The 24770-nt window shown below is 42.0% G+C and overlaps 1 protein-coding gene across 3 annotated transcripts; it reads left to right on the top strand.

Moving 5' to 3' along the window:
• Positions 1–15126: 15126 nt before the first annotated feature.
• On the top strand, positions 15127–24393 carry LOC108374175 (protein lin-7 homolog B-like). 3 transcript variants are annotated; one of them, XR_001849027.1, is made up of 2 exons: positions 15127–15256; positions 23185–23694. XR_001849027.1 is itself a non-coding variant. In XM_017630147.1 (2 exons), the coding sequence occupies exons 1-2, from the start codon at positions 15140–15142 to the stop codon at positions 23763–23765; spliced, it is 174 nt and encodes a 57-aa protein (XP_017485636.1). In that variant the 5' UTR covers positions 15127–15139; the 3' UTR covers positions 23766–24393. The 3 variants fall into 3 exon arrangements, 2 of the variants coding, with proteins under 2 accessions (XP_017485636.1, XP_017485635.1); XM_017630147.1 differs by lacking the exon at positions 23185–23694 and adding an exon at positions 23709–24393; XM_017630146.1 differs by lacking the exon at positions 23185–23694 and adding an exon at positions 20780–21073.
• Positions 24394–24770: the final 377 nt, after the last annotated feature.

Here is a 24770-nt window from a genome sequence, read left to right as displayed (position 1 = left end):
CTAAGACAACTTGCAAGGTGGAAAATTGGCCTAAAANGTACTAACGGCTTTATCGATTCACATCAGACAGCATTTAAAGCAAGGAACAATAGACGCTTTGCTGGTTTTCGAAAACTATGTATCAAACGCTTTGGTGACAAAAAACCATGTCTTCACTCTTAGCCTCGATTTTGAAAAGGCTTACGATAGGATAGGCATTCATGTAGTTCTAAGACAACTTGCAAGGTGGAAAATTGGCCTAAAAATATATAATTTTGTAAAAGCTTTTTTGGCCAATAGAACGTTCGCTGTCAAATACAACAATAAATTTTCGAAAACCAAGAATAATGGAATACCTCAGGGCTCGCCACTTTCGGTAGTGTTATTTATTGTTGCATTCGACGAAATTAATAAAATATTTCTCAACTTTAAAAGGATATCGTACATGGTTTACGCGGACGATGTGATACTCTTCACTAAGTGTAAAGATCGAAAATCAGTTCATGACGACTTCCATCAAATCCTTAGAGTGATTTCTAATTGGTCAGAAGCTTCAGGAGCATCCCTTGCATACGACAAATGTAAAATCCTACACTTATGTAAGAAACGAAATTGTTCGTCTTTGTTGTTAAATTTTAATGGTGTCGATATTAAAAGCTATGATAGCTTAAAAATATTAGGTGTTATCTTCGACAAAAGATTTACATTTAGAGAACACTGTGAACACCTTAGAGCAGAGTTAAGCAAAATGTTATAAAATACTTGTCGTCGAAACATTGTTTGATAAAGTCACCAATACCTGTTAATATCACAAGAGCTGTTATGATCTCAACAGTGGATTATGGACTGCCGATATACGGGCAATGTGCAAAGGCCAACATAAGGATGATAACACCACCATATCATGCAGCTGTTAGGAGAAGCATCCGCACCTTCCCTACATCACCAATCGCTTGCATTCTCTCGGAAGCTGGGATGCCGTTACTTCAAGAACACATTGCATACAATACCCTCAAATAAATACCAAAAGTTTTACAAGGCAACAATTCCCTGGTGCTCAACCTAGCAAAAACTCAAACAAATAAGAAAAAAAAATTCTCGCCACCAATCCACAATAGCCAAATGTATATCAGCGGCGAAAGAACTGGGTATCCCTACTGCTATAAAGAGCTCTATTTTTAAAAGTCCTCCACCCTGTCAACCAATAAGCAGGTACATTTATTCGAACTTGGTAAAATACCGTAAAAGCGAAACCAATCCAGCAGTATACCAGCAACTTTTTATAGAGCTTACAACAGATTTACAAAACCAGGGACGGAAATTACTTTACTCCGACGCATCTAAAGATAAGTCTCAAACCGCTTATGCTGTCGTCGACTCTAAATTCTCCACTATTTGTGCTGGGAATCTCTTTGACTTTTGCTCAATATATACAGCTGAAGCAGTAGCGATATTACAGGCAGTTGAACTCACACATAAAACAAAAGGAAAGTGGGTTGTATGTACTGACAGCCTCTCCACAATAAATTCGCTGGATAATGTCAGAGAGAATAACCACCTACTCAACGCAATACGACACAAGTTGCTGGAGCGTAAAGGGTCAACGAGAATTATATGGATTCCTGGCCATGTAGATATCAAAGGTAACGAAGCTGCTGACCAGAGGGCCAAACTTGCAGCAATTGAACCTCTTTGCACTTCCGAATGGTTCCTGAAAGACGACATTATACGCTTGGTACATGCACACATAACGACCGAAAGTGCATTCCCCCGACAGCCGGTTCTACGTACCGGAATGACTCGGGTTTTACCCGACCAAGGGCTGTTGTTTCGGCGATCTAACCCCGTTTAGGTCGGCGAAGTATCTCAGAAGTTGTTCGTCCATAGGGCTACATTCGCTACGTTTTCTCCTACTCAGGGCTGGCATCGAGTCAAACCCAGGACCAGAAACCTACACCTGCTGTGTATGCCAGAGAGGACTACACCACAACTCCCCCTCTGTCAAGTGCAATGCTTGCGAGGGGTGGTGTCACCTCAGAGTCTGCTCAGGACTACGGACACATCGGCAGTGGTCCACGTCGTATGTGGCCCCCTGCTGCTCAAACAGAGCAGCCTCCACGGCTAACCTCAGTTCACCAGAGCAGCCTCACACAGTCACCACAGCACAACAACATAATAACACCACAGACCATACCACAGCCACGACAGACCATAAAACACACACAGCCGCACCACCACCCACACGCCGCCGCCAACAACTCCTGGTTCCTCCTACAATCTGCACGGTATGTCAGACCAGGATATTCCGTAATGTGACATCAGTCAAGTGCAACACCTGCCTTGGCTGGTGCCACTTTAGGGCATGCTAAGGTCTGCGTACCACGCGAGACTGGACGAGGAACTTCGAGGGCCCGTGTTGCGCTGCTCGGTCGCAGACCCCAACTGCGACGCCTCCCGCCACCACCACAGGGCGGCAACCATCACAACAGCGCACACAGCCAACGGCAATAAGAACACACACATCCCTTACACCCCACACCACAACACGTCTCCCGAACCACATGAAGCTCCTTTAATTTAACTGTAACGGGCTACAGAGCAAGATTGAGGAGATAACCGTCTTTATGTGTCGGCATGGTATATTGATAGCTGCGGTCCAAGAGACGAAGTAGCACAGCAATTCAACATTGTTGAATTGTGCCGGGTACAACGTGCACCGTCGAGATCGCGAGCGAGATAATGGTGGTGGCTTAGCGTTCATCACGCACCACACCGTGCAGTATCGTCTTATCGAAGCAGGCATCGACCGCAGGGATACCACCCTAGAATGTCAGGGCATTGCTATCCGGTCAGGCGATGTTGAGCTCGAAATATTTAACATATACATACCCCCTGTCACTTGCTGCCCGGCAGGATATCACCCTGGTATAGGTGCGCTCCTCAGAGGTGAAAACCGTATGGTAGTAGATGACTTTAATGCGCATCACGATCTTTGGCATTCAAGCCTGTCAAACGATCGTAGGGGAACAGAATTAGCTGAGCAGATAGACGATTCGACATTCTGCACAATGAACGACGACGCACCTACCAGGATTATGGGTAACTGCAGCAGCTCGCCAGACATCACCATAGTTAGCGCTGGTCTGATAAACAGCATAACATGGCGACCTATGCTGACCTTACCATCAGACCATCAACCCATAGTCATCTCGATAGACAAACCAACCGACTTTGCCTCCGCTAAACACCGGACCTATATCAACTTCTCTAAAGCTGATTGGAAAGGTTACGCGGAGTTTACTGGGAACACCTTCGCTGCGCTTCCCACACCAACCGACGTCCATTTCGGTGAACGTAAGTTCGGCAGGGCTGTCACTGCTGCTGCAGCTCGCTTCATACCGGCAGGATGTATAACGGACCCACGTCCAAACTTCCCTGCCGAAGCGGCTGTTCCAGCCGATGAGCGCGACAGCCTTCGTCAGGGCGATCCCGGAGATCCCCGTATTAGGGATCTCAACGCGGAGATTCGGCAACTAGTAAACGTACATAAGCGGAAGAAGTGGGAGGAGCATCTGAAGACCTGTAACTTCGCCTCTGGTGTGAGTAAGCTTTGGTCAACCGTGAGGTCACTGTCCAATCCGACGAAGCACGACGGCAGAGTCGGAGAGATGCGCGAGCTATTTTAGCCGGCAGTTCATACTGCATCCTCCGGTGGACAAAGCCAAGCGTCGAGTGACCAGAAGGATGCACAAAGTGCCAACAACTTGTGCCCCCCTTGCTTTCACTTGCGGTGAAGTTCAGGTGGCCATCGGGAAGGCGAAAGCCTCCAAAGCCATGGGTCCCGACGGAATATGCATGCTGATGCTGAAAAATTTGGGTCCTGCGGGAGTAGCGTACCTAATGGAGGTCCTCAACTTGTCCATGGCCACTCTCATCATCCCAGACATCTGGAAGGTGGGGAGAGTGGTCCCACTGCTCAAACCGGGGAAACCCGCCAATATAGGAGATTGTTATCGTCCGATAACACCCCTTTCCCCGGTAGCGAAGACACTCGAGGCCTTGCTACTCCCGTACTTCACAAACCACTTGACCCCAGCGATGCATCAGCATGGCTTCCGTAAAGTGCACAGTACAACAACAGCACTTAACGCCATGAACACTCAGTTAACTCGTGGCCTTAACTGTAAACGTCCCTGTGAGAGAACGATTCTAGTAGCGTTGGACCTGTCAAAGGCTTTTGACACTGTCAGCCATTCCACGCTACTAGAAGATATAGGGGCTTCCTCTCTCCCACAGAGGCTCAAACTCTGGTCGGCAAATTATCTGAGTGGTCGACACTCGTCGGTAATGTTTAGAGACAAATCGAGGAAACTTAGAAAAATAAAACAGGGTGGTGTCCTTTCCCCACTACTGTTTAACTTTTACATTTCAAAGCTCCCTCAACCACCAGAGGGAGTCTCGATTGTCTCTTACGCCGACGATTGCTCGATCATGGCGACTGGGAATGGAATTGATGACTTGTGTTCGAAAATAAACGGATATCTCTCTGACCTTTCTCTCTTCTTCGCTGCAAAGTGTCTAGCCCTCTCCCCTACGAAATCCTCTGCGACCCTGTTCACAACCTGGATGTCGATGACACACCAATTCCGACGGTGAATAATCCTAAAATACTCGGAGTAACATTCGACAGCCTGCTCTCCCTCTCTGCGCACACAGCCGCTATTGTCAATAAAGTACAGAGCTGCAACAAGGTCCTCAAGTCGCTAGCCGGAAGTACTTGGGGCAAAGACAAAGAAACGTTGCTGGCAACATACAAGGCAATAGGCCGGCCGGTTTTAAACTACGCAGCGCCAGTGTGGTCGCCGGGGACTAGTAGGACGCAGTGGACGAAGCTGCAGACGGTACAAAATACAGCACTCAGGACAGCGACAGGATGCCTCCTGATGACACCAGAACACCACCTCCACGATGAGGCAAAAATGCTCCCAATTAGGGAGCACAACACGGTGCTCTGCAAGCAGTTTATTGTTGGGAGCCACCTATATGGCCACCCAAATAGACAGCTGCTTGCAGAGGAGCCCTCGCCGAGGCACGTCACGAAGCATCTATATGAACTGACGGACGAAGTCCAGAGGTTCAGTAAGCAACCTCTGGACCCGTCAGCTCATAGACAGGCCCTGAACGGCATTCACAGGGACGCAGTCTCGAGTTATGTAGACTCAAGACCTGTGAATGCCGTTCTAGGCACACAAACACCGGACATTGACATGACGGAGCTCCATCTGCCTCGGGAGACCAGAACGACAATAGCCCAACTTCGCTCTGGCTACTGCAGCAGGCTAAATTCCTACCTGTGTAGGTTAAATGCGGATGTGCCGAACGAATGTCCGGCATGCGGAGAGACCCCTCACGACTCGAAACATCTCTTCGCATGCCCGGAAAACCCCACAACCCATAGAGGCTGCACGCTTCTTGGGGCTGCCGTTAGTGGAACTCGACGACAATGACTGAGATATCAGCTGATCTGGGCGGGGTTGTTGTAGCCGCTACAACAACAACAACAACCGAAAGTGCACATAAATTTTTAAATTCGCAACATCATTATGGTAAGTTTACTACAAAGGGAAATAAACTCGTTTACGACTCAAACATCTCTTACAATGATTTGAAAACAGTCACCCGGTTACGTATTGGCCACACAATTATAACTCACAGCCACATCCTCAAGGGGGAAAGCCGACATCAGGAAAAGCATCTTTGGAAACTATACACCTTCGGATTATTTAATAACTATTGAGAGTTGTAACGGACTTTCCTGAGTGCTGGGCGTAGCTCTCGGTTGTCCAGGGTCCTGTGAGGAGTAAACACCCTATCTCCTCGTGAAATTAGAACACACTCGCTTCTCGTTTATAGCCTCTTTATTTGCTGTACTCTCGCTATATCCACTCTCTAAAGTATAGAACTAGAGTAGGTTTAAACCCTACAGCTAGCACCAGTCTCAGTGGTTAAAGCCCACTTCGAATATACAATAATAGTCTCGGAGGTTGATCCCTCTTCCACTACCCGTGTGACCCACGTTGCGACGCGTGCCACGTATGCCTAGCTAATCCCCAATGCTTGTTAGCACTGCTCCTTTTATACCATTTTTGTCCATCCGCAGACAGTTATCCTCATTACAATTGTTTGTGCTTTATACATTTTATGTAGGTATTGTATGTTGTAGGTATTTCTTATACTGTGCATACAAAGTAATAATTCAAAATATATTAGTGGATACATACATACGTACTAGTATAATCCGAATAGATACAATTCAATAAGCTTATGTACATACATACGCATATATATAATAATTCAAAACATAAGTGTACATATATATATATTTGTACATGTGTGTATACAATTTCAAATCAACAATTCAGGGTAAATAGTACAAAGGATATATATGTATGTGTATATAAAGTTGTTGTGGGGCCCAGGGCCACAGGATCCGGGGTCCTCACAGAGTAAGAACATTGGCAGGATTGTAAAGTACTTAGTATTGACAAATCTAAAGAAAATAATCTAGAGTTAAGTTTTATTTTAGATTAGGGTCAATTTCTAAGTTAACCAGTTTACTAGGTATACAAAAAGTTGACAAGCGAGCTGAAGGTCTTAGTTACTAGTGCTCCTAGTTATTGTAGTTAGGTGATTTATCACTTAATTTCTGTATAATAAATAAATAAAAAAAGATTAGAATATTTGGAACCGGCGCCCTAAATGCACGCCAGCAATATTAATGCTGTTCTTTACATCTTTTGACTATACAAGGTGTCCCAGAAGTAACCTGCAAAACTTGAGGAGAAGGTAGGGGGCGGGTGAGCTCCATGATAAGCAAAAATTTTCCAGTTAAAAGTGTCATCGTTTTTGAAATATTTTAATTTTTCCTGCCTTTTCATGTATTTTCTTTAACTGCATCTACAAACAAGGCTATACTTAGTAAATTTTTTATGTAAAATACTTCCAGATAGTTGCTTCTCCATATTCAAGTGCAATGTAGTAAAAATATATTAAGGAACCATTATAAAATTAGGACTATTTTGGGATTTTTAACTTTTTGATATTTTGTTCCCCAACTTTGACTATCTCTGATGAAAAAGAATGTACTGAGCTATAACTTTACATTACATAAAAAAAATTGCTCATTTAATAAATATTTCAGAAATGTGCCACTCTTACTATTTCAAATAGAAAAAAAGTTATAGCCGCTTTTGTGGGTAAAGGATTGAGACACGCTAGAATGTATTTAATATATGTAAATTTAAGTTGCTCTTATTACTGACCAATGACATGCTAAATCGTACAAATGTACATTATTACATGCTCCTGACATTATTTTATGTTACTTACCGGGACTAGAGCCAACATCAAGGGCTATATCTATCAATATTTTTTGTGAAGGATGGGTTCACGTGAAATAAAACACACATGAGTTGTTTGCATCATTTCATTTTTCATTTATTGATAAAATATGCTCAAATTGGCGACCTTCTACTCTAATACAAGCTCGGCACCTTTTAAGAAAATACGCTTATAGAGATCCTAAACTCAATTGGGCTATCTCAGCAGCAGCTCCATTTATTTGTTCCGCCAAATGCTCTTCGTTTTGAATTATTTTTGAATAAATTTTGTCCTTAAGACAGCCCCAGTAGAAAAAATCGAATAGATCCAGGTCTGGCGATCGAGCAGGCCATGTGATTGGCCCGTATCGTCCAATCCATCGGCGAGGATAAGTTTCATCTAAATGAGCTCTTACTTCACGCCCGTAGTGAACAGGTCATCCGTCATTTTGCTTCCATAGTCTTCGCCGCAGGTTTAAGGGTACATCTTCTAAAAGAGTTGGAAGCCGTTCCTGAAGGAACTCTAAATAACTGTGAGAGTTGAGCGTTGGCGGCAGTTCCACAGGTCCCAATATCTGACAATTAAAAATACCGTACCATAAATTTGTTTTGTACCGGTACTGCAAACGATCTTATCTGATTTCGTGAGGATTGTCTATCTGCCAACTGTGAAGGTTATGTAAATTAAAATAACCATCACGTTAGCATAAGGATTCATCCCTCCAAAATTTTTTATTGAAAAAGTTGGGGTCTGATTCATGCATTCTCAACATTTCACGGCAAAATCTAACCCTCGACAGGTAATCTCTTTCTTGTACAGCCTGAACACGTTGAATGGTAGGGATGAAATCGATGGTCTTTTAAAGCTTTGTGAACTGTAGTTTTTGGTATTCCAGTCCGTCTTTCCATCATTCTCTCTGAAGTCGATGGACCTAGTTCCACTTCCTCTAACACAACTTTAACATCTACCGTTGCAGGACGCCCTGTCTCGCCGCCACGCCTTCCAGGTATGCGACCTTAAAAAAGTTAAAAATGATAGTTAAAAGAAGAATGGCTTCAAACAAGAAAGGTGTAAAAATTACTTACCTTTAGATATTTCTCTATGGTGCGGGGGAATACTTCACGACCCGGATGCCGACGATTTGGGTATCGCTCTGCATAGAGTCTTTGAGAAGCTCTGGTATTACAGCAAGCTTCACCGTAAATTAGGTGAATATCCGCATATTCATGCGACGTATACTGCGTGTTCTCTGTCATAGTATTAATAACACAATGTTCGAAGGGTCCAATTTCACAAAATCCACTTTCATTATTTCCGGTAAGTAACACAATATAATGTCAGGAGCAAGTAATAATGTACCTTTGTACTATTGAGCATGTCATTGGTCGGTAACAAGACCAACTTAAACTTAAATCTATTAAATACATGTAGGAGTCGACATACGGGCAACCCGTAGCGGACAAGAGTACTGACCCAAAATGCGACCCTGACGTACAGCGACACGCAACACTGACCAGTACTAACGAAAACGGACCAACGAACGAACGAGGACATAATTTAGAAGTCAGTCGTCAAACTGGCACCCGAGCGAACACAACTATAGCATCTTTTAATAAACGCAAAATGCCACATTGAAGGCGTTCCGCGGAGTGCGGGTGATTTTTACTAACGAATAAAACGGTCATAACAGTACCCAATTAGAAGCAAGCGCGGTGGTGACGATTTCAGCACACAGCGCCGCAAACATCAGCATTTCCATAGCTCAGCAACGCAGAAAGTATACCAACGCAGACGCAAAGGTGTGCGAGAAGCGAAAGCGCAGTCGAGGCGCAAGCAGCAGCATTGCCATTGCTCGGCATCCCAGCAAATTATAGTTCTTTTCGTCGAGCAAACAATTTACTCAACTATGTTAGAGCAGCGAGAGCGCAGATTGCTGCGCAAGAAGCAACATTGCCATTGCTCGGCAACGCAGCAGAATATACCAACGCAGATGCAACGGTGTTGGAGAAGCGAAAGCGCAGTTGAGGCGCATGCAGCAACATTGCCATTGCTCGGCAAAGCAGCAAATTATATTGACGCAGACGCAACTGTGTTAGAATAGCGAGCGCGCAGATTGCGGCGCAAACAGCAGCATTGCCATAGCTCAGCAAAGCAGAAAATATACCAACGCAGACGCAACGGTGTTAGACAAGCGAAAGCGCAGTTGAGGAGCAAACAGCATCATTGCCATTGCTCGGAAGCACAAATTGCGACGCAAGCGGAATCGCCAGTGCGTGGCGACAAGTGTACGATATCAGCAGCATCAACAGAAACGCCGCAGAACGGCGAAATGCAAGCAGCAATTAGAAACAGTAACAAGGTGGAGAGAAGAGCGCAACGACAGACAGCAACCAAAGAAACAAAGGAATGCAAGCTAAGTCTATGTAGTTTTGTCATTTGTCTTATTCCCTTAAGCTTATGTATGTATATGTATGCAAGAAAACCGTTTGTTATTGTGCACTATTGATTGAACATATACAGTGGTGGCGAAATAAAAAAAAGCCATAGAGTAAATATTTAATTTGGTACCGTAGTAGAGATTATAAAATAACATTATTCATTTCTTTCATAAACTTTGCAATACTGACTTAACTTATTTTGTGAATCAATATCAATCAAATAGCTTTAACTAAAATCATTGATTTGAAACACTGAGCCGTGTTTATTATACGAAAATATAGATAGCACTATAAAATTATTGTCAATTCGTTAAAATTGTAAGACTATGGACCGCGGACAGATTTTAAGGTTGACTGTAGAGGGACTAAAGGAAAATTTAGAAAGGTTGGGGCTAGAGACAACCGAACGTAAATCCACACTACAGGACAGACTGTTGGAGCATTTCGGCCTGAATGCTAGTGACGACGAGAATGCGGAATTCGATGACGCGGGAAGTAGACGCAGCCTTCTTGTTCCAGCTGCCGAACGTTCGATGTTTACTCTCCGCGACATTGAGGACTCAATGACGTCATTCAGTGGTTCAGGCCAGCCCAGCTTCGAACAACGGCTAACAGATTTTCAAGAAAATGCGGCAGCAGTGCAGTGGAGCGAGCTACAAAAGTATATTTATGGCAAGCAGCTGTTGAAGGGAGCTGCGAAAATGTTTGTGCGTAGCCGTATCGGTGTCAGTAGTTGGAGTTCACTCAGGTCGGCTTTGCAGGAGGAATTTGGTGCAGCATCGTCGTCGGTTGAGGTGCACCGCGCTTTAAGGAACCGTCGTAAGAAGCAAGATGAAGATTTGCGAGAATACTTATATAGCCTGATGGAAATTGGAAGGTCCATAAATTTGGATGACCTCTGCCTTATATAGTACTTCATCGAAGGAATACCAGAGGCCAAATCAACCAAAGCTAACTTATATCAAGCAAAATCTATTAATGATCTTACGGAGCAAATTAAAATCTTCGAGAAAATAATGCGCGGAAAACCTCTAACCATCGTCATCAAACAAAGCGGGTCCGAGTTCCCATCAGAGGAGTGGAAAATGTTTCCGATGCGGCGACAGTTCGCATATCGCCCGAAATTGTCCACGAAACAAATACAAGTGCTTCAATTGCGGAAAAGAAGGTCATCGTGCAGCGGAGTGCAAAGCGGTCAACAAGCCGGCCAAGTCGGAGAGGGGTAGCGTGAATACCATGGCAAAAACTGGGAATAGGAGCAGTATGGTCTTCAAGGACTTAGTTTTTGGGGCACCCAATATGTGTCGTAAAACTATTTCAGCGCTGGTTGATACTGGATCTGACTTGTGTTTGATGCGCAGCGATATTTTGCTAATGTTGGGGCTGGACGCGGAACTGAGCAAAGAGAAGCGGCGGTTGGTAGGCATCGGCAACAGCGAACTGGTGACAATGGGTAGTTTTACCACCCATATGGTTATAGACGACGTACCACTAGACATTACGTTCCACGTAACCAGCGAACGCGACTTAAGCTATGCCGTGGTTATAGGCAACGACGTTCTGAAGCAAGTCGACCTAGTAGTGACGGAGGAGGGTGTTGATTTCCATCAGAGGAAATCGAAGTCAGAAGAATCAGCAGTGCAATTACGGGAGTCCAACAAGAAAATCTCGTTGGTCGATGCAGTTGCAAATGATAGCGTAACCGATGCGTCGTATGGACGGGGGCAGGTGTCGGGTAGTGCCGTAAAGCGGCGTGATGTAGGCGCCAAGGAACGCGTGGTTTCAGCATGCGAACTGCATAGGAGCGAAGAGGTGTCCAAAGGTGCTGTGAAAAAACACATCGTGAGCGTCATGAAGCGCGGAATGAGATCAGGGTCATCATACGAAGATACGAGCGTGCAGAAACTTGAAGCGAACAAACACAGTGTCAAATCTAGCGAGGCGGACACTGATGAAAATCGAGTTGCGGAACTGGTCGGCGAGTTTGGGGATTTGTGCCTCATAGTAGATACGGAGGAATCGTTAGAAGTCAGCTTATCTCATCTTAACAGCATGCAAGCAAGCAAAGTTAGAGAGATGATAGCCGCCTACAAACCAATGAAAAATTTAGAGTCCCCGGTGGAGATGAAGATCATACTAAAAGATAATACTCCAGTATACGAGCGGCCAATAGGAATGCCCTACGCCGACAAATGCTTAGTGGACGAAAAGGTTACGCAGTGGTTGGAAGAAGGGGTAATTAAACCCAGCACTTCTGAGTACGCGTCACCAATCGTACTGGTCCCCAAAAAGAATGGCGAGAAAAGGCTTTGCTGCGACTACAGACGGTTGAACGAAAAAATCGTAAGGGACAATTTCCTGATGCCCGTCCTGGACGACGTAATCGAGTGGTTGCAAGGCGCCAAGATATTTACTACGCTGGATTTAGTAAACGGGTTCTTCCACGTACCCATCAATGCCGAATCGCAAAAATACACGTCTTTCGTGACTTGGAGCGGCCAGTATGCGTTTTTATACGTACCGTTCGGCATATGCAACTCGCCGGCTGTCTCTTCAAGATTCATCTTTGCCGTTTTGAGGGATTTGATTAGGGATGGAACAGTCGTGGCTTGCATGGATGATTTAATTATCCCCTCGAAGGACGAAGACGAAGGCATCCAGAAGCTAGAGGTGGTTTTAAAGACGGCTGCAGCGAAAGGATTACGAATTTGAGAAGAGTCGAGTTTTTAGGGTACGTCTTAGAAAATAATTCAATAAGACCCTCAGAGGCAAAAACGGACGCCATTAAGCGTTTCCCACTGCCACATGACCGCAAAGCAATGCAAAGGTTCCTCGGACTGACGTCGTATTTTAGGAGATTTATTGAGAGGTATGCGGTTATTGCCAAGCCGTTGTCAGACATGTTGAGACAAGACGTGAAGTTCCAACTACAAGAAAAAGAACTAGCTGCGTTCCAACAGCTGAAGTGCGCTTTGGAGAGTGCGCTGTCTTGATGTTGTATGACCCGAAGGCAGTTACCGAGGTACACACGGATGCTTCAAAGCTCGGATACGGTGCGGTGTTGCTACAAAAGAATAACGACGACCAGCTGTTCCATCCAATCCAATATATGAGCCGGAAGACGAAGCCAAGAGTGGAGTGGAGGCACTGAAAAAATGGCGCGTTTATCTGATGGGTATGAAGTTCAAAATTATTACCGACTGCAACGCGTTCGCTATGACTATGAAAAAACGAGATGTACCGTTGAGAGTGTCCCGCTGGGCTATGTATTTACAGGACTTCGACTACGAAATCGAGCATCGAAGTGGCAATAAATTAAGCACTTGGACGCTTTAAGTAGGGTGTCGTGTCTGCTATTGGAAGACTCGTTAAGCCACCGGTTAAAGCAAGCACAGGAAAAGGACGATTGGGTGAGAGCAGTTCGGAAGGTTCTCGAAAGGGATTATTACAAGGACTTTTATATGAAGAATGGTGGGCTACACAAAGATCCCGTCAAGGAGTTGATAGTAGTACCTTCACTCATGGAGGAGGAAATCATTCGAACGGCACATAAACAGGGGCATTTCTCCACCAAGAAAACGCAGGATACAGTCGAAAAGTCATTTTTTATTCCGCAACTGAAGTCGAAAGCAGCGCACGTGGTTGAGAGTTGCATTGAGTGCATAATTAACGGTAGCAAAACTGGGAAAAAGGGAAGGTTTCCTAAGTTCCATCAATAAGGAAGACCGCACATTGGGTACGTTCCATCTCGATCATGTCGGGCCAATGGAGACGACGAACAAATCCTACAACTATCTGCTGGTAGTAGTGGACGCCTTTTCAAAGCTCGTTTGGTTGTATCCAACGAAAAACACAGGAGCAGAGGCTGTATTCGACCGACTTAAAAAGCAGTCGGCAGTTTTTGGCAATCAGGCACGCGTTATAACCGACAGAGGCGCGGCGTTCACATCGGTCCTCTTCAAAGGATATTGTGAAAGCGAAAATATACTACATTTGACCATTGCCACCGGGGTTCCGCGAGGAAACGGTCAAGTCGAGCGGATGCACAAGATTATTGTACCTATGATAACGAAGCTCTGTTGCGAAAACCCGAGCAACTGGTATAAGTATGTGAATCGCGTGCAGCAGATCATAAACAATACGTCACCTCGAAGCACCAAAGTGTCACCATTCAAAATATTAACCGGCCTTGATATGCGCGTAAAGGAAATGCCGGATCTGCAAGAACTATTAAATATCGCCAACCTAGAAGAAATCGATTCCGAGCGGGAGAGAAGCCGCGAGCTTGCTGAAGACAACATAGCCGCGATTCAAGAAGAAAATTGTAGAACGTTTAAAGCTCGTCGTAAGGCGGAAACCGAATATGGCGTCGATGATCTGGTCGCAATTAAACGAACGCAGTACGGGGTTGGTTTGAAACTGAAGCCGAAATACCTCGGGCCGTATAAAGTGTTGCGAAGGATGGACCACGGTCGATATGAAGGTTCCACGAAGGAGATCACGAAGGGCCTGGACGAACTACTACTATCGCGGAATACATGAAGAAATGGGCCCCTTCATTCGGGCCGAATGAAAATACAGGACGGCCGATTGTAGGAGTCGACATACGGGCAACAAACAAACAAATATTGTTTTTGTATGAAAAAATGTTAGAAGATAAATAATCTTGTAAAAATGCATATTTTTTGTAAAAAAAAATCAATAACTTTGAAAAATCTGTAAAATCGTAGTTCTATGTACAAGTACTCGATACCTTGTTTGATACAAGTGCAAGTACTGATTTGAGTAGTACCTTGATAGTATCGATTTATCCCTACATACACTATCACAGCTAGCATATAATTTACAGCCATATAGTAGTGTCGGTAGTAGGAGCAGTCGAGTCATTTCAGAAGTGAAGAGTAATTTCAAAATATTTGTATTGCTACATACTTATCATAGTACTGAATTTTTTGACAAATGCACAGAAAATTTTGACAATCGCAAAGATTGTTGATGTGTGTAATTTTTCGTTAAGTAAAAGCTAATATTGATGAATTGCAATCAACGATGGGAGATATTTTCTTAACATATTAATTTTACAATAATTCGTAATATTTTATTCCGCATAAATCAGCGGTAATCAAAAATTTACTGCTGTCAAAAAATATTTTATTTCACACAGCAGATTGGCAAAACTGTCCCACCATAGTAAAAATATTTTTCAACAGCTTTCCCCATAGAACTCTGTTACCGATTCACACATGCCCTAAATAAAAAAAGGCAAACAATTATAAAATATTTTTTTCGAATTAAAAATATAATTTCTGTTCATTTTTTTCTTAGGGCTTGGATTTAATGTAATGGGAGGAAAGGAGCAAAACTCCCCTATTTATATATCCCGTATTATACCTGGCGGAGTGGCTGATAGGCATGGCGGACTTAAAAGAGGAGATCAACTTTTATCTGTAAATGGTGTTGTAAGTATTTTACCACGGTTTTATCATTTCAGAATCTTGTTTGTCCAGCAGCGGAATTCTGGCAATCGCTACGCTAAATCTTTTGGCGATCAAAATTAGCGATATCAAATGTTTTAATCCGGCTGCAGACATAGTATATGCAAAAACTAGTCTAGACATCAACCTCGTCGGAAAATATCATAATAAAGAACATAGAATTAGCAAAACTTAATTAATAGGTTAGGTAAGGTATGCTGGCCAGCCACTACGTGGCTTCGCAGAGACCATTAAGGTTCATAGCGTTACCAGATAAGCTACGACCACTTTTGACAGCTAATCAATGCGAACCAGGAACGATGTTGAAGAACATCGCAGTCCTCTTGGCAAACTGGAACAACTTGTTATACCCGGCGGCTTCCAGATTAGGTAGAAAACCTCGTATATCGTATAGTTTGTAACAGCCAGTTTATCGGCATGCGATGCCAGCGGGCAATGTCCAGTTAGAACACCCACCAGTAGCCTAGCGTCCTCCCTCCTCCCATGAAGGAGACACTTCGTGAGCTTCATGTCATACTCTCTGCACATAACCCTGGGCAACTTGCAGCCTTGCGTTTTGTTCCAGGCCTTCTGCGCCTGCCGGATCATGGACAGGTCGAGTTCCCGTTTAATCGCTTGGAGGGAAATCGGCGCCTATTCTATCAGCATGGTTTTCGACAGAGCACCCCCTTTGGCCAGCCTATTGGCGTCTTCGCTACGCCGGTGTGCCCCGGAACCCAGTGCTTTGCACTCCGCCAAACTTCTAAACGAAGTGCTCTGGAATAGTAGCGCCTTTATTGCAGCCTGACTGTATATATAGAAATTCACCCGCTTGTTATCTGGAGCGCTGTTCAGTAGCTTAGCCGCGCTCCTTCTGGCCAATAATTCCGCCTAGAAAATACTGCAATAGTTTGGCAGCTTATAAGATTTGTTGAGACCGAGCCTCGCGCATACGACTGCCACCCCTATTCCTTTCTCCATCTTAGATCCATCTGTATAGACACTCACCGAGCCTGCACTCCGCATGTCCTCCCGTCAGCCTTCAACCTCTATGGTGTAGTCAATGCGTCCAAGTAAAGTTGACGCTATACTACTGTGACTCGTAGCATAAAGCCTGTCGGCAGTTTTCACCGCTATATTCTTGGCCCATAGGTCCGCCCGCAAGAGATGCAACAAGATATAGAGTGCCGCCGTCGGTGTAGTCCTAAGTGCGCCTGTCATGCCGATCATTGGTGGCCTATATACACCTTCTATACTCTTAAAAAATGTTTTGTTGTTGTTGTTGTTGTAGCGGCTACAACAACCCCGCCCAGATCGGTAAAAAATGTTTTCTTCTCCCATGCTGTCCACCAAATCAGCACCTCATGAAACAGTATCGGTCTGATTATCGCCGTGAAGATCCAGTGAGAAATAGAAGGCGACAAGCCCCAGGCCCAAATATCGACTCGGACCACTATCTTGTTGCAGCCAAGATACGCACCCGCTTCTGTACAGCAAAAAATGTGCGCCGAAATATGCAAGGAAAGCTTAACGTCGAAAAGCTGCAATCACAACAGACAGCCAATGCATTCGCTACTCGACTCTCATACCTGGTCTCTCTTCAACAAGCCGACATATGCGAGCAGTGGAACCACATTTCCCGCTCATTAAGTACCGCCGCCGAAGAAGAAGTAGTCGGATTTCAGCGAGTCCGAAAGAACAACTGATACCATGAGGAGTATCAGGAAGCTGCCTATCATCTTTTTGCACGCATAGAATGCCACGGAAGCCTTCTTCGCCCTCTCCTACACATTGAGGCGCCATGATAGCTTACTATCGATTATTATTCCGACGTAATTGGTACTTTACTTCACCTGAGGGGTCTCCATATCCAGAATAGGCTTGGACCAGTTCGGAATCTTGTGTATTCTGGTGAGAGTACCAGTTTTGGTTTTTCTGCGATGATGCTACGCCCTACTTCGATTGACCAAAGATATATACCCAGCTGAGTGTGGACAGACACTTTCCGCTTACTATGACAGAGATATCATCCGCATATGCAGTAAGCTCGGCAGGTTCTCCTTCCATTTCCTTCAGTATCCTGTTGACCACCAGCGACCAAAGTAGCGGCGGTAATACACCCCCTTGTAGCATACCGGTTAACCAGTTTGGGGGTCTCATGTCGGAACAACTTTGTTTAGGGCGGTATCTACCCTCTAGTATGTAGTCTCTTAAGAACAAAGATTTCATAGTAAGTGCCTTCCTTGATATCGAGGGGGGGATTTCAATAATGTCTTACTTGGGGCGATAATACGAGCCCTGACTAAGTTCGGAGTCGATAGCTACTCAGTAAGGCTCATCCTACGTATGCTGCACGACAAAACTGTTACAGCGGAATAGTGCAATGCCTCAGAAATGTGTTTCTTTCTCTAGATAGCTGTGATAAACGACGTCCTGGAGAAGTTGGAAAGGAGAGGATGCCAGGTTATTGCCTACGCGGATGATGTGGGACTCATCGTCAGAGGAAAGTTCTTGGACACTCTGTATGATCGTATGCAAGGGTACCTAAATATGATCGGAAATTGGTTTGCTAGTTGCGGACTTCCTGTTAATCCTGGAAAATACGGAGCTCGTTCTATTTACCAGGAGGTAAAAAGTGCCTCATGCCCTGCTCCCCTCAATAGGGTGTGTTTCACATAGATTTGGCTCACAAACGCCTCTTTAGATAGTCGGAAGTTTTTAGTAAATCTGTAGACAAATTTCTTAAATATATTTTATGTCAAAATATATTGTAAAGACTACACTTAAACTCTCTTAAGAATTTACTACTCCTGGTCAGTTCACTAAACTCTCATCCTCTGACGAATCGTTGAACCCCAGAACTTCGTTGTACTAATTTTTACCACGTTTTTATAAACTTGCTTTCTTTTTTATTTCATTTTAATTTGCACAAATTTACATAAATATGTATAAGCACACTATTTAGTTTGCTTGATTGTAAACAAAGCTTCTCAGCGGTGAAAAATATGCTATTGTGAACAACATAAGCGAGCGAAGTTCACAATAGCGCTATTCTTCATCGAATGAGCGCCATAATACCAAATCAAAATTCGCTCGATCAGCACTTTCGACTACAGTCGAAGATCGAATGTAACTCATAATAGGGGCCTTAGTCGTGATTGTTGTTGACCGGATAGCGAATAATTCGGATATAAATGAGATGGTTGATTAATTGGTTCTTGGATATGTGACGTTCTAAGACCACGGTAGGTATTGATCGTTTGAGTTTGTAAGGTTGAAGGACCACCCAAAGAACCATGCGGAGGATCCACCGAGGGTGGTATCCAGGTATGATTCCAGGTCGTTGGCATGGTTTGGTTCATATCACGAACGTCAGGAATTTGTGTCTGCAACTGAATCCGATCACGGATCATTTGCTGTTGCATCTGTGTTAGGGCTCTCAGCAATTCAGACACCATTACAGACAGTTGATGTAATGAGGGTGTTGGTTCCGTTCCTGGAACCACGGCTGGTTGAGCATTTGAATTAACCGTACTTGTGGTCAGGGTATACCGTGGTTCAGTTGCCTGGACCGAAGTCGGTATATTCTGGTTTGGAATCAAATCTGGTATGGTTAAGGGTAAATATTGTGATGGTACAGTATTTTGAGTTGAACTCATCGTTCCCCGTTTATTCTCAAAACCATGGAAGGTCGAGTTCAAACTTAATTGGGGATCGCACGTCGGGATTCCCGTATTCGGTGAAGACATCCGAAGCTCACGAATCTTCGACTGAAATTTTCCGATCAGATCTGCCTGGCGTGACGCCGACTCGGGTTTTAACTTCAACCGAGCGGTTCGATAACAATAATGTATCATTTGATGAAGACGACCCTGAGGTGGTTATATATCGTCGCTCGAATAAAGAAACAGAGTAAATGCCACATACACAATTATTCGATAATTGCACCATTGGATAGACAATCCTTTAATCTATTAGAAAAATCTTTACTTTTCTTAAATATCTCTTTGGCTCACTAATTTATTCCCGAAAAATGAAATGGTATTTGTACGGTTTGTAATGGTTTATAAAGACTTCCAATTCGTTTTTCTCAAAACTATACTTTTCATGTTACACTATTTCATTATTCCAGCGACGATATCTCCCCTTCGATCTGTCGCTGTTCGTCTGTCAAATAAGTTGCATCGAGAATGGGAAACAATTCCATGTTCAAAGACTCAAATACCAAGTTGTAAATTCCGATTATTAAAAAAATTCTGCCAACGGTAGACGTAAAGTCCGTACTATTAAAGTCTATGTTATAAGATGATGGTACTCGATTTAAAATCAGTACAGTATTTACTTCAGTTTATTATTTATTATTATTATTATTTTATTCTATGAGTATGTCGTTTTGAATATCCACTTTCAAAAATAATGCCGCATAAATCGATCACTATTTGAATATTGCTTTAAATCTAATTAGTTTAGCTAAAAAATCACGCTCAATTGGTTGTATATCTCATGTGATTTTCGGTCCAAAATTTGGTTTAATATTATACCGAACGTGGGCTGAGAATGGCGTTTAACGCACTAGCTCGAATCTTTTTATGGACCAAGTTGTTTGCTCCCGGGATGCAGCGAAGGCCTTGAATACTTGGGAGTATTACCTGTATCTCCTTCGGTCCCTTCTGTCGCCAACAAGGTACGCAACAAAGATCAAGACTATCCACCCCCGAATTTACCGGAAGACCAAATCAGACTGAGAATATTCAACCAGTTTGAGAATGTTAAACGAGATTACTTTGATACGAGTTTCAAATTTTATTGGGAATGAATACCCAAAGAAATTACAAAAATAAAGAAAAATTAATAGTTCGGTTCAATTAATATTGACCGTGTTATCGGTTACGTTGCTTGAACTTATACCGAAAGACGAAAAGAAAAATGATCGGTTCAAAAATCTTGACCGTCGATGTGTGGTGTTACTTGATTAAAAAATTCAATTAACTTGCTTTTCAGAATTGGCGAACTGAACTGAACGAGAATGGTTATGACTGCTGATCAATGGTGTTCGCATCGCAGATCGATCACCATTCACCCCCGCGGAAATAAATAATCAAAATATCCACAAAAATTTTGATTGAAAACGAGCTCCAATAAAAATCAATTAAATCATGCCGTGTGAAGACTGAGGACGATATTGATTTACAGTGATTATGAATTCAAAAGATAATTATTTGATTCAATCTCAATGATGATTTATAATAGCGGAATTTCTAAAAGAAAAATTTATCAAAAATCTATTAAACTCGAATATGTATGGTTCACCGACGTACAATTTTGTGACCAACAAAATGAGAAAAACGACTAAAAGATTTTAATTTTTCCTTAAATCTAATTTTATGATGTATTAAATTGATTCGATGATGAAATTGCTATTTTCGCTCAGCTGAGCACGCGGTTATTTTATGCCGGGCTTAAGTGTGGTTATGTTCAACAAAAACTTATTCTTTTTCACCCGTTTAGTTGGGCGCCAATGATTTGCTTGACCTTATTTTGTCGGTCCAAACAGGAATCTCGATTTACTGTTGTTGGGTAGCTCGTTTCCAATGGGATGGTGACAAGAAAGTGGCAGACTTACGTTTTGATGATTTTGGGATAATCGGCGAATGGGGGTCCAATTGCTGTCAAATGAATAGACCAGGTTTTGCATTCACAACTTCTTTATTTTCCCCTGCACAATTTGGTTGGGGATTCGCCGGAAGAAATGTGACGGAACCCTTTGCCTTTGACTGAACCAGATACAAGATAAAAAAAAAGNTCTTAATACAAGCTTTTAATCCAATTTAATTACTTGGTTGTAATTCCGTTCTTGCGAGGGCTGATGAGTGAGTGTGGTTCGCTCCGTGTCCAATTCCAAAAAGGAAATATATTTTTCTAGCCTCGTGGAATGTGACCACCGATTCTTTTTTCGTATGTCAGTATGATCGTTTTAATAGTGGCCGTGTCTTGAATAACTATTGGTTACGTACATTCATCTGGCAATCCCCCCCATTTTGAAGTTTAGCTTTGACAGTTTTGTTATGTTTACATTTCTTATAATCGTTCTTATGTCTATTATTTGGCCAATAAAAATAATAGATCAGGTGGTCGAATTTGTTGTAACGTCAGGAGTTAAAGACTTGCTCACCTGCTAATCTCTTAAAATTTCCAGGAATTTTTGTGATTTCAGGTCTTTAGTAAAGTTTCCCCTTTCAAAAATATGCAATTTCATAAAATTTCAATGTCTATTTATCATATTGCTTGAGCGTTAGACGATCTAGAGTCCATACGCATAAGTAGCCCATTACGCCCATTTGGGTACTTAAAGCTGACATTATAGACAATGTTTTTATGTAGAAGTAAAAATTTTTAAAAATGCTATAATCAAAAAAAAAAATCAAAGAGTAAAATGTTTACTTATTTTTTTATGTCTTTTTTTTAACGTTGCACATTAATGTAAAAAGCGTATAATTAAAGCTCATAATAAGACGGAAGAAATAAATTTTTTTTCATTAAGTTTCGTTAAAAGGTTTCCAAGACACAGCACAGGTATGTATGACGTTTTCTTAAAATTTAAGTCCGGTGTAAATAGGCAACCCTACTTCATATCGGCAAAATATGCTGCACGTATATTCATGTCACCTAGACCTTCAATATCTTCAACTTTCATCCAAATCCTGAGAGTTCGCGCACAGAGGTGGCCGCGGTGACATGAAATGCCTCCTTTCTAACTTATATAGGCTAGTAGATAGGAATTATGTAGAAAAATAAAAAAACTCGACAGTTATATTATTTCAAAAGGGAACGACCTCAAAAGAAGCGAAATAAGAAGCTAAAAGAAGATTTTCCTATTAAATAATCTAATAAGAATCTATTGGAGCTATTTCGCCTATTGTTCTAGTACTATTATTATCCTTCAAAATGCACTCTCGAATGGTGCTATAAGATTTTTTCTTCAAGAGTTACAACTACTTTAACTGCCGTGTCCTCCAATCTAACATCGCCAAACCAAGCATATGCTTTCTAACTCATTACGTCATCTTCCAGTGGCCATAGNTACAATGTTTTTAGGTAGAAGTAAAAATTTTAAAAAATGCTATAATCAAAAAAAAAAAATCAAAAAGTAAAATGTTTACTTATTTTTTTTTGTCTTTTTTTAACGTTGCACATTAATGTAAAAAGCGTATAATTAAAGCTCATAATAAGACGGAAGAAATAAATTTTTTTTCATTAAGTTTCGTTAAAAGGTTTCCAAGACACAGCACAGGTATGTATGACGTTTTCTTAAAATTTAAGTCCGGTGTAAATAGGCAACCCTACTTCATATCGGCAAAATATGCTGCACGTATATTCATGTCACCTAGACCTTCAATATCTTCAACTTTCATCCAAATCCTGAGAGTTCGCGCACAGAGGTGGCCGCGGTGACATGAAATGCATTCTTTCTAACTTATATAGGCTAGTAGATAGGAATTATGTAGAAAAATAAAAAAACTCGACAGTTATATTATTTCAAAAGGGAACGACCTCAAAAGAAGCGAAATAAGAAGCTAAAAGAAGATTTTCCTATTAAATAATCTAATAAGAATCTATTGGAGCTATTTCGCCTATTGTTCTAGTACTATTATTATCCTTCAAAATGCACTCTCGAATGGTGCTATAAGATTTTTTCTTCAAGAGTTACAACTACTTTAACTGCCGTGTCCTCCAATCTAACATCGCCAAACCAAGCATATGCTTTCTAACTCATTACGTCATCTTCCAGTGGCCATAGTTTCATAAGAAAAAAGCACCACTCCAAGGCGCATTTGAAGGGTAAGAATAGAACTAAATAGCATAGGTCAAGGAAAAGAAGCCATTAAAGCCGTTTTTCGTCTACTTAACCGCAGAAAAGCTCAACATCTTGGCGCAGTTTTAAGATCGAACTCGAGTTCTAAGCAAAAAAATGCTTCTGAAACGGCCTGCAGCAGCACAACATCAGAAACTTTAAAATCTGCAATAATAATTACCATGTTCTTAATATCTTTGAATTACATCTCACATCGCAAGACTACTGAATTCATGCTACTTAGTGTATATGAAACACTAAACACCATTTAAAAATCTAATTATAATCTTACTGCTGTACGTATGTATATCGCACAGGTACGTAACAGTATTTTTCTGTAACGTAACTCTCCCACTATTTTTTGTAAATATTGACCTCAAAATTAATTTTATCAGTTCAATTAATACGTAGTTCTTGAGTTTCATCCTTTAGCTAAGAAACTGTGTACCAACTTTTGAAAACAATATACTAGGAGAGCAGACTTTTTCAATAATATAAAGCAACGTTAAAAAGTACTTCCAAACAACAGGAGTTACAATATATCTTAAGTATATGTTAAATAATGGCACCTCCTTATGCTTTCAGATGCAAGAAGAAAAACTATCAGAAATTGTATTCTGGCGAGTTTCAGCGGTATTTTAAAAGCAGTGTGAGCCAAAATGTAATCTAACAGTCCGCGTTTTGGGCCATATCAACTTAAAGAAAGTTTCCAAAATATAAAAAAATTCGAATATCCTTCGACGTCATTTCCCTATTTACAAACATCCCCATACATTTAACTATACAGACTATTATGAAAAAGTGGAGCAATTTGGAGAGCCACACCAAGATATCAAAGAAGCAGTTCCAGATGATACTCGGATTTCGTTTACTTGACAATAACTATTTTAGATACAACAACACGTTTTACCAACAAATTTATGGCACGCCTACGGGGAATCCATTGTCACCAACAATTGTAGATATTGTTCTAACTCAAGAATGATAGAATAAAAGATTGCGCCGTCCTGAGCGTTGACATTTGTGTACCACAAGTAAACAAAGAATAGAGCGAAAAGAAGAACGAATTGAAACTGCAAAAACAGTTCACCTTACAGCGAAAAACGTGTTTTAATTTTGCTAAATGCGAAAATATTGCATTTTTAGCTAATCTATTAGAGAATAGGTAAAATTTGAGTGCACTCCATTGCCTTGCAATTGGGGCTGCTTCAGCAAACGTTTTAGTGCACTCCGTTGCTTTGCAATTAAGGCTGCTGCAGAAAACTGCGGCAGCATCTNACTACTAGGAGAGCAGACTTTTTCAATAATATAAAGCAACGTTAAAAAGTACTTCCAAACAACAGGAGTTACAATATATCTTAAGTATATGTTAAATAATGGCACCTCCTTATGCTTTCAGATGCAAGAAGAAAAACTATCAGAAATTGTATTCTGGCGAGTTTCAGCGGTATTTTAAAAGCAGTGTGAGCCAAAATGTAATCTAACAGTCCGCGTTTTGGGCCATATCAACTTAAAGAAAGTTTCCAAAATATAAAAAAATTCGAATATCCTTCGACGTCATTTCCCTATTTACAAACATCCCCATACATTTAACTATACAGACTATTATGAAAAAGTGGAGCAATTTGGAGAGCCACACCAAGATAT

The sequence above is a fragment of the Rhagoletis zephyria genome, unplaced genomic scaffold (assembly GCF_001687245.7).
Source record: "Rhagoletis zephyria isolate East Lansing unplaced genomic scaffold, Rhagoletis_zephyria_1.1 Rzeph_scaffold_07429, whole genome shotgun sequence".
Classification (NCBI taxonomy): domain Eukaryota; kingdom Metazoa; phylum Arthropoda; class Insecta; order Diptera; family Tephritidae; genus Rhagoletis; species Rhagoletis zephyria.
Note: the sequence above shows the minus strand (reverse complement) of the source record. Positions and strands in the feature narration are given on the sequence as shown.

What these genes read in the sequence shown, in the direction of transcription:
- LOC108374175 (XM_017630146.1), top strand. Translation starts at nt 15,140, where the DNA reads ATGGGAGGAAAGGAGCAAAACTCCCCTATTTATATATCCCGTATTATA. An exon ending in TTTTATCTGTAAATGGTGTT is followed by an intron (nt 15,257 to 20,779) that starts GTAAGTATTTTA and finishes TCACCCGTTTAG; the next exon opens with TTGGGCGCCAATGATTTGCT.